The 17851-nt window shown below is 38.1% G+C and overlaps 4 protein-coding genes and 1 pseudogene across 4 annotated transcripts; 1 reads left to right on the top strand and 4 right to left on the bottom strand.

The window, feature by feature from the left end:
- Positions 1 to 18: 18 nt before the first annotated feature.
- LOC114524702 (WD repeat-containing protein 55-like) lies at positions 19 to 17839 on the bottom strand. The gene is made up of 9 exons (XM_028545862.1): positions 17807 to 17839; positions 2501 to 2601; positions 2195 to 2289; positions 1901 to 1988; positions 1687 to 1759; positions 1510 to 1616; positions 1083 to 1182; positions 830 to 999; positions 19 to 542 (listed from the first exon to the last, which is right to left on the bottom strand). Exons 1-9 carry the CDS (start codon positions 17822 to 17824, stop codon positions 305 to 307), a joined length of 990 nt encoding a protein of 329 aa, XP_028401663.1. The 5' UTR covers positions 17825 to 17839; the 3' UTR covers positions 19 to 304.
- LOC114524699 lies at positions 2720 to 5725 on the bottom strand. Its single transcript, XM_028545858.1, has one exon. The coding sequence runs from the start codon at positions 4350 to 4352 to the stop codon at positions 3150 to 3152; it is 1203 nt and encodes a 400-aa protein (XP_028401659.1). The 5' UTR covers positions 4353 to 5725; the 3' UTR covers positions 2720 to 3149.
- LOC114524700 lies at positions 7935 to 9913 on the bottom strand. The gene has a single exon (XM_028545859.1). It carries the CDS (start codon positions 9529 to 9531, stop codon positions 8371 to 8373), a length of 1161 nt encoding a protein of 386 aa, XP_028401660.1. The 5' UTR covers positions 9532 to 9913; the 3' UTR covers positions 7935 to 8370.
- Positions 13270 to 15094, bottom strand: LOC114524701. The gene has a single exon (XM_028545860.1). The coding sequence runs from the start codon at positions 14710 to 14712 to the stop codon at positions 13552 to 13554; it is 1161 nt and encodes a 386-aa protein (XP_028401661.1). The 5' UTR covers positions 14713 to 15094; the 3' UTR covers positions 13270 to 13551.
- Positions 15649 to 17063, top strand: LOC114524703 (annotated as a pseudogene).
- Positions 17840 to 17851: the final 12 nt, after the last annotated feature.

The following is a 17851-nucleotide window of genomic DNA, read 5'->3' as shown; positions in this document are numbered from 1 at the left end:
TATACTAAAGTAAAAAGGAGATAATTAATTAAATGGTGTATAAGGACAATATAATTATACATAACGCGAACTTGCTGTAGGTTAGAGCGACAGGGTTAGCGGTTACACGACAAACATACTAAACATTTTTGGCACGGCAGGCTTAATTTTTGGTACGCAGGTCAAAAGAAACTTGCCCCGTTTACTGTTGCATCCTGCATGGGACCTAGGTCCAACCCAACGCTGGCGCAACCGCACCTTAGTTCTACCACGCATTAATTCTATCAGTACATCCATCAAATGATCCCTGTGTAGGGATCATATTTTATAAATCTTCAAAGAAGTTCTCTGTTTCTGATGATTTTTTGGATTTTGTCGTCTTCGGTATGTCTTCACTTGATGTCATTTCCTTAAAATGTTTTACATCCCAAAATTTGATTTTCTGATCATGGGAACAGCTTGCCAAGATGTTTTTATCTGGTGACAAACTGATTTGTTCGATAGGGAATTCACCATGTTCTCCAACTACTCCGACAAAGCGGTTGGGAAGAATGCTGACAGCTCTGAAATGGAAAGGAACCCTTCTGAGAAATATACTTCGTTCAGAGAACTAGTAAGATATAGTTCATCGATATTGCAACTTTCTGAATTTCAAATCGGTGGCAACACAAAAAATCAAAAACGGTAGAAAAGAAACTTGCCGCATATTTTGCATCCGTATGAAATTAATGGTACATTTTAATATTAGATTTAAAGTTAAAAAAAGTCATGGGCTATATGATTAGAAAAACGTTTTACTGGGCCGAAAAAACGAAATGTGCTGCAACTTGATATGTTTTGATAAGAATACCTTATTATGCCATCCATTGATCCAGTACAGATAATATCCTCAGTCAGAGTTACACATGCATCAACGGACATCGGGTGACCTGGAAGACGGTCATTGATATCTGACCACTGATCCCAGGTGAAAATATGCAGTACACCATCGCTTGTTCCACAAATAACTTTACTTCCGTTCTACATCAAAGTGGAAGTTGACTGTGTTTTTGTACCTATATAATAGTATATACAAACACAATGCTGTATAATATTTTACTCACCTTGACAACAGCAAGAGACAACAGTTCATTTTCCTGATTTTCAGAACGAGCTTCAAACCTCTTTCTTCTGATATTGTAAACTGATAATGTCCCATCCCCACTATAACAGGAAGCCATGGAGGAACAGTAACATAGACTTGAAACTCAACATTGATTTATATGAATAAAGAGTTTTTCTCAGTTCTATAACTTTTAGGAAGTTTAAAAAACCCCAAGTATGAAAAAAAATCGCTATCGGAACGAAAGTGCTTTATATTCTCCTCGGTTCCTATAGGTTCTCTGATAAACCGGGCTTGCACACTAACTAGGTGAGGTAAAGTCAGCAATCTGTATACGTAATCCAGTTATGTCCTTAGCTAGCCTTGGTGCATGTGTGTGTCGCAAAGACCGCGACATGACTTGTTGGGGTGGGGTGGGGTTATGTTACCTCGCAGCTAGTAATGTTCTGTTATCTTTGTCACACTCCATGCCAGAAATGTAATCCTCATTTTCTGAAAATTCTCCAACACTACTTGAAGTTCTTGTATCCCAAAACTGCCAGAAATAAAAAATTATCGTTTGATAATGTTTGCAAAATTTCGCACTGAAATTGACAAGTGATTACCTTAACACCGCCGTTGTCGTCGCCAGTTGCTAATAGATATTGATTCAAAATCTTTAAACAGTTTATAGGGGATCTATGAAATGTGGTTATATACGTTATTACTTATTCATTTAGGTATAGCTGGCGTAATACATATATGTATAGTATTAAATAAAACTGATTATTGATATGTTATCAACAAATCAACATAATCATTTACTATAAATCCACTTACTCATGCGCTTTTCTGACCACACGACAAATGCTTCCAGTGTTCATATCGACAGCCTGGATCGTCTTATCTTTTGAGGCCGTCGTCAGGTCTATATAATGCATTTGAGTATGCATGCATTATAATTCTTTGCAGTATTTAATATACTTACGTGGTGTATATACCTACAAGCTAATTCACTTATATTTTGATGTCACCATGCAAAATTACACTGAAGAACATTAAAAAAGATATTGTGCTGTGCGGTGTCTATCAACAACGTTTTAAGATTTGTATAAAACCTTTGAGTGAACTTACACAAGCCATCTGTCGAAAACTGTACTGCACGGCAAGCTTTCTTATGATGTTTCAATTCCATTAAAAGGGTATTCCCATCTTTGCCAAAACTATGTCTATGAATACAAAAACCTGGACATGAAAATGTTTTCAAAGTGTGGTGTTTCTTCCACAGATGCTGTGTTGCGTGTTATTTCACAGTTACGCAGGTTTATTTTATTTGTGCTTGGTTTGTTTAAAGGTTTTTTCTTACTTTGTAAGAGCATGGCATGCAAATCTAAATATTCTCTTTTTAAAATGCTTATTTAATATTTGATATAATCTTACACATTAACTTCCCCATTTATTTGACCGGAGGCGATAACATTTCGATTTGGATGAAAACTTAGATCAAAAACTTGACTTGGAAATTCGATATCAGCTATACCCTAAATTCGCAAAAAAAGTTTCAATGAAATTTTAAGGATGATATGATTGGTAACTTAGGAGGATGTCAGTTAAATTTTAGTAACTTGCATTGTTAACTAGTTGATTGAGAGAATGTTAAATTTTTGTTAATCATCCAAATCAGATTCACGATTGGTGAGATCATATTTAGGTTGGATTGTACATGGGTCTATAGATATGAGAAATATTAAATATGACTGCAGATATTGCATAGGCGGTAATCCATGTGGCTTCAAATCGTACAATCTGATATTGACCCTTTTATTCCATATTAGTAATAAAGAATAACAAAGTTCATTTTAATACATAGACTATGCAGTTCTAAGAATTAGTTGACATACTGTATAATAAAAAATATTACTTGACTATGTCTATAATTAGCCGCTTCTGCTGTGTTCAACAATTTATTGTTAGCACAAGTGGCTAGTTCACAAATACCTACTAAATAATCCAACAAACATTCTTCTAATCTACAGGCTATTGTAGTACTAATTTTAGTTCATGCATATAATGTCAATAATAATAATAATCAAATTTGTGCAGCTAATTCTTTTATTTCCTCCTGCTCTTTGCTATCCTTGTCAGCAATCTTCTTTTGCTCGTGCTTCAAGTCATCCCCAAATGACTTAGCAAGCCTGCGCACGTTTTCCCTGGACTCCTCGATAGTTGGGTTGTCTTCCAAGGAAGCGTAGAGATCTTTACGTGTATCTTTGATTTGCAGCATGTACGCCTGGCATACATCATCCAAGGCCACCCATTTGGCATAGTAACCAACAGTTCTTTGCTTGAATGCGTTTGACGTCCACACTCTGAGTCGCTTCCCTTCGGGGTATTTCATGGCTCTCTGCACCATCTGCTGCATGTCCTTTTTTGCCAGAGCCTCGCAGTGCTTCTGCATTTCCTTCCAGAAAAATGCAGCATTCATCATAATGGTAGACAGTGACTTCAGGGCACCAATGGAGTTGTGCAAAGCGTGAATGGCAACATCTGCAAGGTGTTCTTTGTACTTATAATTCCATATTCGCTCCAAGAACTCGATTAATTGCTGGTCAACCTCCATCCTCATATGCCTTTGTTTCTTCATTTCCTCCAAATGCTTCATGTCCTCCTGGTTCGCTTCGTTGTACAGTTTGTTAAACATCTCCTCCAACTCCTTTTGAAGCGCTTCAGCTATTTTTCTTCTAGTCTCGAATTCTTTTCGTTCCTCTTTAATTTTCTTCTTCCTGTCCTCTTGACAGCCTTTCTCATTCTGAGTATTTTCCAACGCATCAATGACATCATTTGTAGCTGCCTCGAAGTCGGTGTGCAATTCTTCTGCTGCCTTGGCCATTTGCTCTGCCACTTTCGCCAAAAGCAATAAAGTTTCTAGTGCCATCTCTTCCAAACCGTCGAGAAGAAACTCGTACGTGCCTTGAAGCTCTTGGAGGACGCTGGTTGACGCGTTCTTGAAATTCTGCACCGTAACAGCAGACTTATCCGCTAGTTTGGTGACCTTGTATCCAACTTTCTGTACTTTGATCTGCAGTTTCGTAGAACCTGCAACACCGTTGTACGCAACGCGGATAAGGGTACCAAGCTTTGCAAGGTCATCGACAAGGCTAGCTAGATCCAGAAAGCCATTCAGTTCTTCCTTTGAGTTTTTGACTAAGCTGCTCCTGACATCGGGAATTTTTACCAAAGAGAACGTTTCGCCTTCAATGTTGACGCTAATATCTTTCGATGAAGTCGACATTTTATACGTAGCGTAAATCACATGATATGACGGCAAGAAGAGTAAAGCAAATTGAGCAGTAAAAGCGAGATCTGAGATATTTAAAGGCACCCAATTGTACACTTCCGGCAATATTTCGCATGAATCGCATCAGTTTCGATTCCAGATTTTAAGTAGAAATGCTTCCAGGAAGATCAGAACCGAAATTGTTTATAAGGTCGTACAGTCACATGCATGCATGCACGTTACCTTATAAACAATCGTGTTCTTATGATTTTCCTGGAATAAATATTTTTTAGAATAGTGGGCAAAAGACCTGGAGGGGGATAAAGCTGTCATATATAGGACGGGAAATCCGACGTAGAGAGTTGGGTAATTTTTGGTGCATTTATTCTCCAAAAAAATTAAGTCCGTACAGGCGCCGATATTTAACACATTTTTGAACCTTTAAGTTCACGACATTTTTAAGCTTTTCATTGTATTTCTTGGATGATGGATTACAGCGTGGCTTCTAACTTTTAACTGTAGTTAAGGCAGAATTGACCAATAAGAGTTGTGTATTTCTGAGTTAACTAGGATTTAACTATGCATGCAACGTGTAGTTAAATAGTTCGTTTACACAAGTCAGTTTTATCTAACCGACACTAGGATTTAAGTATGCAACGTGTAGTTAAATAGTTTTGTACAATGAATTTTCAATCATTCCACTGATTAAGACTGATTAACTTTCTCATTGTTCAATAATAAAATTTCTATGTCACACATAATGAGCGTAAGTGCATGAGCTTTTTAAACCATTAACCGTGTTTAAACCCAAGCGTTAAAGACAGGTTACAGCCAGCGGCTTCTGCGAATCGGTCCTGCTCATTTAATTGAAAATTGTTCAAATTTCATTGAACATAAACTCTATCTCTTATTCATTTAGAAGTAAAGTAAAATGAAATAGTAATAAATATTCCGACAAGATAGGATATTTTAGGAGATATAGCGATTCAATATGTAAACAAAGCATTATTTTATCTACATTAACGACTGTAACCTTTTACGGTTTGTATTTTGGAACATAATGCGTTTTCTGGGTTCTAAGAACATGATGTGTTTTGGTAAACATGTAGTTCGCAGAAATGTGTGGAAATAGATTCATAGAAATAAATTAAGTTGGTTTCGAAACAAATATTTGATATCATTGTACATGTGTGATAATTCTGAGAGCCGGAAACGCAACGGGTAAATCCCTTCTATGAATCCCTTCTTCCAATCATTGTAAGTTAATAAGAAATACACCCGAAAGCAATATATTCCAGGCTTTTTTTCCAGCAACATTCGTGCAATACAATAATCATGGTATTAGTTCGTGTTAGCAGAAAGTGCTTTAAAGCATTTGACGAGGTTTGTGAAGCTGTCGAGAGGAGCGACCCGAACAGAGCGGCCATTATCCTTTAATCAATTCAATCCGACGCGGAAATTTTACAAATAGAAGCGCGCATCCTCCAAAAACAATTGCTCAAAGCTGAAGAAAACGAAGCTCAAGTTGAAAACCTGACGAAGAATTGAAAAGTTATTGGTGGGTTCCAGGCTATGGAACGTATTTGGCCATTAGAGAGTTAACGCAAGATAACGCAAACCTAGCTTATCAGGCAGAACGTGAGAAAAACCGCTATGACAGAGAAGTGAAAGAAGCTGATAGCGAAATCAGGTCGACCAACAACAAAATAGATGAAGTAAGTTAAATAACTTAAATAAAACGATTCATTGATCCCCCATGCAGTTAGCACACGAGGCTGATGAAACAGTGTTCACATGAAACACATTTTTTAAACATATAAACCGTTTAAAAATTTGCATTCAAATAGTTGCATCAATCCACATAGTATTGAACAAAACATATTTGATATATTTAATGCTGCAGCTAAAATATGCTTTTTAAAAACCAGTCTAAAATCAAAATTCATTCTTAATCTTACAACTTTTTGTCATACCTACTGAGACTTGTTTCTATACTCAATAGTGACAAAATAAGGCTTTCCCATTTTTAACTTAGATACATAAATAAATAGAAAGGATTCAAAAGAATAGGGACAAAATGATGTAAGAAAGAAAGAAGATCCATAAAGAACTTGGAGAGTTCAAGAGTATGACCTTTGTTGTCTTGGAAGTGCTATCATTCTCTGAAGTGCTTATCAGCTTGGCAGGCGAGGCCTCTCTTAAGTCTAACTACCTTCAAAGGATTATGGAATTGGCAGGCAAAAAGAAGACTGATATTAGGCGAAGCAAGGAAATAAGAACGGCTGTCAATTCATTTGAATATTCTTGGATAAATATCATTGACTTGTTAAAGTCCAATCGAATTGTCATTCTAAACGGCAGGAGAATTGATAGGATTTATGAAGCTAGTTATGAAAACACATGTTTATTTGATACTCTTATTGTCTGTGTTGCTGTACTCATGGTGTTGTTATTTTGTTTTGTTTGCCCAAAGTAGTCGGCCTAAATAGCCTTAAACACTATAAACACATTTAGAGCTAAAATGTGTAAGTGAAATGGCAATCATTTTGGGTTGAGTGGAATTTACATGTGTGTATATTAAATTAATATAAGCTACATAACATAACAAAATATATTTATAAACGACAGCCTCAGCGGTCAGGGACGCTGGAACGATGAGGGCAAAGTGGGGGGGGGTTGTATATTCCTGCAGCAGCGCATAATAAAGACTGTGTGCAAAATATTGTTTGTTGAATTTCTTATTCTCGTATTTTCTCTTTTCAAGATAATTTCGGTGTTTTTGTGCAACTCCTTTGCCGGGCTAGCCCGTTTCCTATATTATCGCAAGCAATTTTCACGTTTCGATTACATGCGAACTTTCAGCCCGGCTTGCCGGGCTGGCCCGGTTATGTCAACCGGGCTAGCCCGTCTTGCCGGGAATGTAATCGTTTCAGCCCGGCAAACCGGGCTGGGTATTCGTCAAAACATGCACAGTGTTACACACATGCATAAACAACAATGGCGTCTGCGTTTGCTAAATTTTCTTCGTTTGCTAAATTTCCGCCCGGCAAAGATTACTCATATAATCGTTTGCTAAATTTCAGCCCGGTTAACCGGGCTAACCCGGTCCATGTAATCGGCCCCTACAATGAAATAGCATTATAGCACTCCCTTGCCCCTGCTGGTAAAAGGCAAGGGAGCAGCTGCCTCTGTTTCCCCCCCTATGTTCCGGCATCCCTGATTTATAACATAGGCAGCCCAAATATGTATATGCATGCATGTTTATATACTATATATAAATATACATGGTATATAAACATGCATGCATACATAATTGGCTGCCTATGTTTATAACGGTGTGGATAAAATAAAAACTTCCGAGCGCAAAGTCCGCCATTTTTATCCCGTGAAAGCGCTAGACCATTGTTTTACAAATATTATTACGGATGCTGGATGGGCATATTGTTTGTGGGCTCACCTCTCGTGGTAAAGTCCAGGCCTCCAGGGTTGCCAACTTGGCTCTTTTTAAGCCAAATTTCTCGATTTTGGCATAGGCAGCCCAATGGCAAATGGTTTTATTTGAAATAAAAGTGCACTAAAACATTGAAAATTAGAACAAAGCTATCCGTATTTTTATTAAATTGAACATGTATCATTTATTCATGCAAACTAAAATCCTGACATCCTGTGTATTACGGAACGGGCGACTCGCGTACCTGACAGTGTTCAGGCAATGTAGGCATTATATATACTATATAAATTTGCGATAAATTTGTTCCGCCCCGGAGAAAAGAAATAAATATGTGTAGGACCTGCGGTTGGATTTTTTGCAGTACAAACAGTTTAGCCTTTGATAATCCCTCAAAGTTGTAAACGTCAGTCATCTAAACAATTTATTGTTAGCACAAGTGCATGGCTAGTTCACAAATACTACAAATAATACACGAACAAACGTTCTTCTGATCTACAGACTACAGCCTAGCTCCTTTGTAGCACTGACTAATTTTAGTTCATGTATATAATGTCAATAATAATAACAATCACTTTTGTGCAGCTAATCCTTGTCAGCAATCTTCTGTTGCTCGTGCTTCAAGTCATGATTCAATGACTCAGCAAGCTTGCGCACGTTTTTCCTGGACTCCTCGATAGTTGGGTTGTCTTCCAAGGAAACGTAGAGATCTTTACGTGTATCTTTGATTTGCAGCATGTACGCCTGGCATACATCATCCAAGGCCACCCATTTGGCATAGTAACCAACAGTTCTTTTCTTGAATGCGTTTGACGTCCACACTCTGAGTCGCTTCTCTTCGGGGTATTTCATGGCTCTCTCCATCATCTGCTGTATGTCCTTTTGCGCCAGGGCCTCGCAGTGCTTCTGCATTTGCTTCCAGAACAATGCAGCATTCATCATAATGGCACACAGTGACTTCAGGGCACCAATGGAGTTGTGCAAAGCGTCAAGGGCAACATCTGCAAGGTGTTCGTTGTCCTCATAATTCCTTTTTCGCTCCAAGAACTCGATGCATTGCTGGTTAACCTCCATCCTCATATGCCTTTGTTTCTTCATTTCCTCCAAATGCTTCATCTCCTCCTGGTTCGCTTTGTTGTACAGCTTGTTAAACATCTCCTCCAACTCCTTTTGAAGCGCTTCAGCCTTTTTTCTCTTAATCTCGAAATCCTTTCGTTCCTCTTTTATTTTCTTCTTCCTGTCCTCTTGAAAGCCTTTCTCTGTCTGAGTATGTTCCAACGCGTCAATAACATCTGTTGTAGCTGCGTCGAGGTCGGTGTGCAATTCTTCTGCTGCCTTGGCCATTTGCTCTGCCACTTTCGCCAAAAGCGATAAGGTTTCTATTGCCATCTCTTCCAAACCGTCGAGAAGAAACTCGTACGTGCCTTGAAGCTCTTGGAGGACGCTGGTTGACGCGTTCTTGAAATTCTGCACCGTAACAGCAGACTTATCCGCTAGTTTGGTGACCTTGTATCCAACTTTCTGTACTTTGATCTGCAGTTTCGTAGAACCTGCAACACCGTTGTACGCAACGCGGATAAGGGTACCAAGCTTTGCAAAGTCATTGACAAGGCTAGCTAAATCCAGCGAGCCATTCAGTTCTTCCTTTGAGTTTTTGACTAAGCTGCTCCTGACATCGGGAATTTTTACCAAAGAGAACGTTTCGCCCTCAATGTTGACGCTAATATCTTTCGATGAAGTCGACATTTTATACGTAGCGTAAATCACATGATATGACGGCAAGAAGAGTAAAGCAAATTGAGCAGTAAAAGCGAGATCTGAGATATTTAAAGGCACCCAATTGTACACTTCCGGCAATATTTCGCATGAATCGCATCAGTTTCGATTCCAGATTTTAAGTAGAAATGCTTCCAGGAAGATCAGAACCGAAATTGTTTATAAGGTCGTACAGTCACATGCATGCATGCACGTTACCTTATAATCGTGTTCTTCTGATTTTCCTGGAATAAATATTTTTTAGAATAGTGGGCAAAAGACCTGGAGGGGGATAAAGCTGTCATATAGGACGGGAAATCCGACGTAGAGAGTCGGGTAATTTTTGGTGCATTTATTCTCCAAAAAAATTAAGTCCGTACGCCGATATTTAACACATTTTTGAACCTTTAAGTTCAAGACATTATTATTATTAAGCTTTTCATTGTAGTTCTTGGATGATGAATTACAGCGTGGCTTCTAACTTTTAACTGTAGTTAAGGCAGAATTGACCAATCAGAGTTGTGTATTTCTGAGTTAACTAGGATTTAACTATGCATGCAACGTGTAGTTAAATTAAAATAGTTTTACACAAGTCAGTTTCATGACTTTTATCCAACCGACACTAGGATTTAAGTATGCAACGTGTAGTTAAATAGTTTTGTACAATGAATTTTCAATCATTCCACTGATTAAGACTGATTAACTTTCTCATTGTTCAGTAATAAAATTTCTATGTCGCACATAATTAGCGTAAGTGAGCTTTTAAAACCATTAACCGTGTTTAAACCCAAGCGTTAAAGACAGGTTACAGCCAGCGGCTTCTGCGAATCGGTCCTGCTCATTTAATTGAAAATTGTCCAAATTTCATTGAACATAAACTCTATCTCTTATTCATATAGAAGTAAAGTAAAATGAAATAGTAATAAATATTCCGACAAGATAGGATATTTTAGGAGATATAGCGATTCAATATGTAAACAAAGCATTATTTTATCTACATTAACGACTGTAACCTTTTACGGTTTGTATTTTGGAACAAGTTTTCTGGGTTCTAAGAACATAATGTGTTTTGGTAAACACGTAGTTCGCAGAAATGTGTGGAAATAGATTCATAGAAATAAATTAAGTTGGTTTCGAAACAAATATTTGATATCATTGTACATGTGTGATAATTCTGAGAGCCGGAAACGCAACCGGTAAATCCCTTCTATGAATCCCTTCTTCCAATCATTGTAAGTTAATAAGAAATACACCCGAAAGCAATATATTCCAGGCTTTTTTTCCAGCAACATTCGTGCAATACAATAATTATGGCATTAGTTCGTGTTAGCAGAAAGTGCTTTAAAGCATTTGACGAGGTTTGTGAAGCTGTCGAGAGGAGCGACCCAAACAGAGCGGCCATTATCCTTTAATCAATTCAATCCGACGCGGAAATTTTACAAATAGAAGCGCGCATCCTCCAAAAACAATTGCTCAAAGCTGAAGAAAACGAAGCTCAAGTTGAAAACCTGACGAAGAATTGAAAAGTTATTGGTGGGTTCCAGGCTATGGAACGTATTTGGCCATTAGAGAGTTAACGCAAGATAACGCAAACCTAGCTTATCAGGCAGAACGTGAGAAAAACCGCTATGACAGAGAAGTGAAAGAAGCTGATAGCGAAATCAGGTCGACCAACAACAAAATAGATGAAGTAAGTTAAATAACTTAAATAAAACGATTCATTGATCCCCCATGCAGTTAGCACACGAGGCTGATGAAACAGTGTTCACATGAAACACATTTTTTAAACATATAAACCGTTTAAAAATTTGCATTCAAATAGTTGCATCACAATCCACATAGTATTGAACAAAACATATTTGATATATTTAATGCTGCAGCTAAAATATGCTTTTTAAAAACCAGTCTAAAATCAAAATTCATTCTTAATCTTACAACTTTTTGTCATACCTACTGAGACTTGTTTCTATACTCAATAGTGACAAAAATAAGGCTTTCCCATTTTTAACTTAGATACATAAATAAATAGAAAGGATTCAAAAGAATAGGGACAAAATGATGTAAGAAAGAAAGAAGATCCATAAAGAACTTGGAGAGTTCAAGAGTATGACCTTTGTTGTCTTGGAAGTGCTATCATTCTCTGAAGTGCTTATCAGCTTGGCAGGCGAGGCCTCTCTTAAGTCTAACTACCTTCAAAGGATTATGGAATTGGCAGGCAAAAAGAAGACTGATATTAGGCGAAGCAAGGAAATAAGAACGGCTGTCAATTCATTTGAATATTCTTGGATAAATATCATTGACTTGTTAAAGTCCAATCGAATTGTCATTCTAAACGGCAGGAGAATTGATAGGATTTATGAAGCTAGTTATGAAAACACATGTTTATTTGATACTCTTATTGTCTGTGTTGCTGTACTCATGGTGTTGTTATTTTGTTTTGTTTGCCCAAAGTAGTCGGCCTAAATAGCCTTAAACACTATAAACACATTTAGAGCTAAAATGTGTAAGTGAAATGGCAATCATTTTGGGTTGAGTGGAATTTACATGTGTGTATATTAAATTAATATAAGCTACATAACATAACAAAATATATTTTATAAACGACAGCCGTCAGCGGTCAGGGACGCTGGAACGATGAGGGCAAAGTGGGGGGGGGTTGTATATTCCTGCAGCAGCGCATAATAAAGACTGTGTGCAAAATATTGTTTGTTGAATTTCTTATTCTCGTATTTTCTCTTTTCAAGATAATTTCGGTGTTTTTGTGCAACTCCTTTGCCGGGCTAGCCCGTTTCCTATATTATCGCAAGCAATTTTCACGTTTCGATTACATGCGAACTTTCAGCCCGGCTTGCCGGGCTGGCCCGGTTATGTCAACCGGGCTAGCCCGTCTTGCCGGGAATGTAATCGTTTCAGCCCGGCAAACCGGGCTGGGTATTCGTCAAAACATGCACAGTGTTACACACATGCATAAACAACAATGGCGTCTGCGTTTGCTAAATTTTCTTCGTTTGCTAAATTTCCGCCCGGCAAAGATTACTCATATAATCGTTTGCTAAATTTCAGCCCGGTTAACCGGGCTAACCCGGTCCATGTAATCGGCCCCTACAATGAAATAGCATTATAGCACTCCCTTGCCCCTGCTGGTAAAAGGCAAGGGAGCAGCTGCCTCTGTTTCCCCCCCTATGTTCCGGCATCCCTGATTTATAACATAGGCAGCCCAAATATGTATATGCATGCATGTTTATATACTATATATAAATATACATGGTATATAAACATGCATGCATACATAATTGGCTGCCTATGTTTATAACGGTGTGGATAAAATAAAAACTTCCGAGCGCAAAGTCCGCCATTTTTATCCCGTGAAAGCGCTAGACCATTGTTTTACAAATATTATTACGGATGCTGGATGGGCATATTGTTTGTGGGCTCACCTCTCGTGGTAAAGTCCAGGCCTCCAGGGTTGCCAACTTGGCTCTTTTTAAGCCAAATTTCTCGATTTTGGCATAGGCAGCCCAATGGCAAATGGTTTTATTTGAAATAAAAGTGCACTAAAACATTGAAAATTAGAACAAAGCTATCCGTATTTTTATTAAATTGAACATGTATCATTTATTCATGCAAACTAAAATCCTGACATCCTGTGTATTACGGAACGGGCGACTCGCGTACCTGACAGTGTTCAGGCAATGTAGGCATTATATATACTATAAATTTGCGATAAATTTGTTCCGCCCCGGAGAAAAGAAATAAATATGTGTAGGACCTGCGGTTGGATTTTTTGCAGTACAAACAGTTTAGCCTTTGATAATCCCTCAAAGTTGTAAACGTCAGTCATCTAAACAATTTATTGTTAGCACAAGTGCATGGCTAGTTCACAAATACTACAAATAATACACGAACAAACGTTCTTCTGATCTACAGACTACAGCCTAGCTCCTTTGTAGCACTGACTAATTTTAGTTCATGTATATAATGTCAATAATAATAACAATCACTTTTGTGCAGCTAATCCTTGTCAGCAATCTTCTGTTGCTCGTGCTTCAAGTCATGATTCAATGACTCAGCAAGCTTGCGCACGTTTTTCCTGGACTCCTCGATAGTTGGGTTGTCTTCCAAGGAAACGTAGAGATCTTTACGTGTATCTTTGATTTGCAGCATGTACGCCTGGCATACATCATCCAAGGCCACCCATTTGGCATAGTAACCAACAGTTCTTTTCTTGAATGCGTTTGACGTCCACACTCTGAGTCGCTTCTCTTCGGGGTATTTCATGGCTCTCTCCATCATCTGCTGTATGTCCTTTTGCGCCAGGGCCTCGCAGTGCTTCTGCATTTGCTTCCAGAACAATGCAGCATTCATCATAATGGCACACAGTGACTTCAGGGCACCAATGGAGTTGTGCAAAGCGTCAAGGGCAACATCTGCAAGGTGTTCGTTGTCCTCATAATTCCTTTTTCGCTCCAAGAACTCGATGCATTGCTGGTTAACCTCCATCCTCATATGCCTTTGTTTCTTCATTTCCTCCAAATGCTTCATCTCCTCCTGGTTCGCTTTGTTGTACAGCTTGTTAAACATCTCCTCCAACTCCTTTTGAAGCGCTTCAGCCTTTTTTCTCTTAATCTCGAAATCCTTTCGTTCCTCTTTTATTTTCTTCTTCCTGTCCTCTTGAAAGCCTTTCTCTGTCTGAGTATGTTCCAACGCGTCAATAACATCTGTTGTAGCTGCGTCGAGGTCGGTGTGCAATTCTTCTGCTGCCTTGGCCATTTGCTCTGCCACTTTCGCCAAAAGCGATAAGGTTTCTATTGCCATCTCTTCCAAACCGTCGAGAAGAAACTCGTACGTGCCTTGAAGCTCTTGGAGGACGCTGGTTGACGCGTTCTTGAAATTCTGCACCGTAACAGCAGACTTATCCGCTAGTTTGGTGACCTTGTATCCAACTTTCTGTACTTTGATCTGCAGTTTCGTAGAACCTGCAACACCGTTGTACGCAACGCGGATAAGGGTACCAAGCTTTGCAAAGTCATTGACAAGGCTAGCTAAATCCAGCGAGCCATTCAGTTCTTCCTTTGAGTTTTTGACTAAGCTGCTCCTGACATCGGGAATTTTTACCAAAGAGAACGTTTCGCCCTCAATGTTGACGCTAATATCTTTCGATGAAGTCGACATTTTATACGTAGCGTAAATCACATGATATGACGGCAAGAAGAGTAAAGCAAATTGAGCAGTAAAAGCGAGATCTGAGATATTTAAAGGCACCCAATTGTACACTTCCGGCAATATTTCGCATGAATCGCATCAGTTTCGATTCCAGATTTTAAGTAGAAATGCTTCCAGGAAGATCAGAACCGAAATTGTTTATAAGGTCGTACAGTCACATGCATGCATGCACGTTACCTTATAATCGTGTTCTTCTGATTTTCCTGGAATAAATATTTTTTAGAATAGTGGGCAAAAGACCTGGAGGGGGATAAAGCTGTCATATAGGACGGGAAATCCGACGTAGAGAGTCGGGTAATTTTTGGTGCATTTATTCTCCAAAAAAATTAAGTCCGTACGCCGATATTTAACACATTTTTGAACCTTTAAGTTCAAGACATTATTATTATTAAGCTTTTCATTGTAGTTCTTGGATGATGAATTACAGCGTGGCTTCTAACTTTTAACTGTAGTTAAGGCAGAATTGACCAATCAGAGTTGTGTATTTCTGAGTTAACTAGGATTTAACTATGCATGCAACGTGTAGTTAAATTAAAATAGTTTTACACAAGTCAGTTTCATGACTTTTATCCAACCGACACTAGGATTTAAGTATGCAACGTGTAGTTAAATAGTTTTGTACAATGAATTTTCAATCATTCCACTGATTAAGACTGATTAACTTTCTCATTGTTCAGTAATAAAATTTCTATGTCGCACATAATTAGCGTAAGTGAGCTTTTAAAACCATTAACCGTGTTTAAACCCAAGCGTTAAAGACAGGTTACAGCCAGCGGCTTCTGCGAATCGGTCCTGCTCATTTAATTGAAAATTGTCCAAATTTCATTGAACATAAACTCTATCTCTTATTCATATAGAAGTAAAGTAAAATGAAATAGTAATAAATATTCCGACAAGATAGGATATTTTAGGAGATATAGCGATTCAATATGTAAACAAAGCATTATTTTATCTACATTAACGACTGTAACCTTTTACGGTTTGTATTTTGGAACAAGTTTTCTGGGTTCTAAGAACATAATGTGTTTTGGTAAACACGTAGTTCGCAGAAATGTGTGGAAATAGATTCATAGAAATAAATTAAGTTGGTTTCGAAACAAATATTTGATATCATTGTACATGTGTGATAATTCTGAGAGCCGGAAACGCAACCGGTAAATCCCTTCTATGAATCCCTTCTTCCAATCATTGTAAGTTAATAAGAAATACACCCGAAAGCAATATATTCCAGGCTTTTTTTCCAGCAACATTCGTGCAATACAATAATTATGGCATTAGTTCGTGTTAGCAGAAAGTGCTTTAAAGCATTTGACGAGGTTTGTGAAGCTGTCGAGAGGAGCGACCCAAACAGAGCGGCCATTATCCTTTAATCAATTCAATCCGACGCGGAAATTTTACAAATAGAAGCGCGCATCCTCCAAAAACAATTGCTCAAAGCTGAAGAAAACGAAGCTCAAGTTGAAAACCTGACGAAGAAAATCAATAACCTCTACCAACAATTCAAAGTTTCAAACAGAACGAAAAGAACCTGAAAGTTAAGGTATCTGGCTTTGAAGCCAAACGAAAGCAGCATCAAGAAAATCAAAACGCCGCCCCGGAGGAAATATGAAGCTGCTAGAGCAAAACAACGAGAGGCAGAGGAAAGAGTGGAGGAAATGAAAAGTTATTGGTGGGTTCAAGGCTATGGAACGTATTTGGCCATTAGAGCGAGTTAGCGCAACTGCGCAAGATAACGCAAACCTAGCTAATCAGGCAGAACGTGAAAAAACCCGCTATGACAGAGAGGTGGAAGAAGCTGATAGCGAAATCAGGTCGACCAACAACAAAATAAATCAAGTAAGTTAAATAAAATTAAACGATTCATAGACCATGCTGTGCCACAGCTGATTCCCAATGTAGTAGCACACGAAGCTGATGAAACAGTGTTTACATGGAACACATTTTTTAAACATATAAACCGTTTAAAAATTTGCATTCAAATAGTTGCATCACAATCCACATAGTATTGAACAAAACATGCATATTTGATATATTTAAATGATGTGGCTAAAATACACTTTTTAAAAACCAGTCTAGAATCAACTTTTTGTCATACCTACTGAGACTTGTTTCTACACTCAATAGTGACAAAAATAAGGCTTTCCCATTTTTAACTTAGATACATATTAAATAAATAGAAAGGATTCAAAAGAATAGAGACAAAATGATGCAAAAAAGAAAGAAGATCCATGAAGAACTTGGAGAGTTCAAGAGTATGACCATTGTTGTCTTGGAAGTGCTATCATTCTCTGAAGTGCTTATCAGCTTGGCAGGCAAGGCCTCTCTTAAGTCTGACTACCTTCAAAGGATTATGGAATTGGCAGGAAAAAAGAAGACTGACATTAGGCGAAGCAAGGAAATAAGAACGGCTGTCAATTCATTTGAAGATCCTTGGATAAATCTCATTGACTTGTTAAAGGCTAATTGAATTGTAATTCTAAATGACAGGAGAATTGATAGGATTTATGAAGCTAGTTATGAAAACACATATTTGATATTCTTATTGTCTGTCTTGCTGTGCTCATGGTCACATGGTGTTGCTATTTTGTTTTGTTTTCGTAAAGTAGTCGGCCTAAATGGCCTCAAACAAGTGAAACAACATAAATACATTTAGGGCTAAAATGTGTAAGTGAAATGGCAATCATTTTGGGTTAAGTGGAATTGAAATCTGTATATATTAAGTCAACATAAGCTATATAACATAACAAAATATATCTTATAAACGAGGGCCGTCAGGGACACTGGAACGATGTGAGGGCAAAAAGGGGGGGGGGGCGCTGAATAAAGGCAATTCTGTAACGGTGCATAATATAAAAGAATGTTTGCAAAATATTGTCAGTTGAATTACTTATCGTTATAAAATGTAATCCTTTAAAATGAAATAGCATTATAGCACCCCCTTGCCCCGGCTGGTAAAAAGCAAGGGAGCAGCTGCCTCTGCCCCCCCCCCCCCCTTATGTTCCGGCATCCCTGATTTATAAGGTGTGGTTAAAATAAAACTTACAAGCGCAAAGTCCGCCATTTTTATCCCGTGAAAGTGCTAGACCAT

This window comes from Dendronephthya gigantea, unplaced genomic scaffold (assembly GCF_004324835.1).
Source record: "Dendronephthya gigantea isolate DGI-Jeju-01 unplaced genomic scaffold, DenGig_1.0 000031F, whole genome shotgun sequence".
Taxonomy (NCBI): domain Eukaryota; kingdom Metazoa; phylum Cnidaria; class Anthozoa; order Malacalcyonacea; family Nephtheidae; genus Dendronephthya; species Dendronephthya gigantea.
The sequence above is the reverse complement of the archived record's forward strand: the minus strand, read 5'-3'. Positions and strand labels throughout refer to the sequence as shown.

Bases quoted from the DNA above. Each gene is read 5' to 3' on its own strand.
- LOC114524702 (XM_028545862.1), bottom strand. The intron at 1,760-1,900 runs GTAAGTGGATTT...CACATTTCATAG, and splicing joins GTGGTCAGAAAAGCGCATGA to ATCCCCTATAAACTGTTTAA. The intron at 1,617-1,686 runs GTAATCACTTGT...TATTTCTGGCAG, and splicing joins ACGACAACGGCGGTGTTAAG to TTTTGGGATACAAGAACTTC.
- LOC114524700 (XM_028545859.1), bottom strand. From the start codon at position 9,531: ATGTCGACTTCATCGAAAGATATTAGCGTCAACATTGAGGGCGAAACG.
- LOC114524699 (XM_028545858.1), bottom strand. From the start codon at position 4,352: ATGTCGACTTCATCGAAAGATATTAGCGTCAACATTGAAGGCGAAACG.
- LOC114524701 (XM_028545860.1), bottom strand. From the start codon at position 14,712: ATGTCGACTTCATCGAAAGATATTAGCGTCAACATTGAGGGCGAAACG.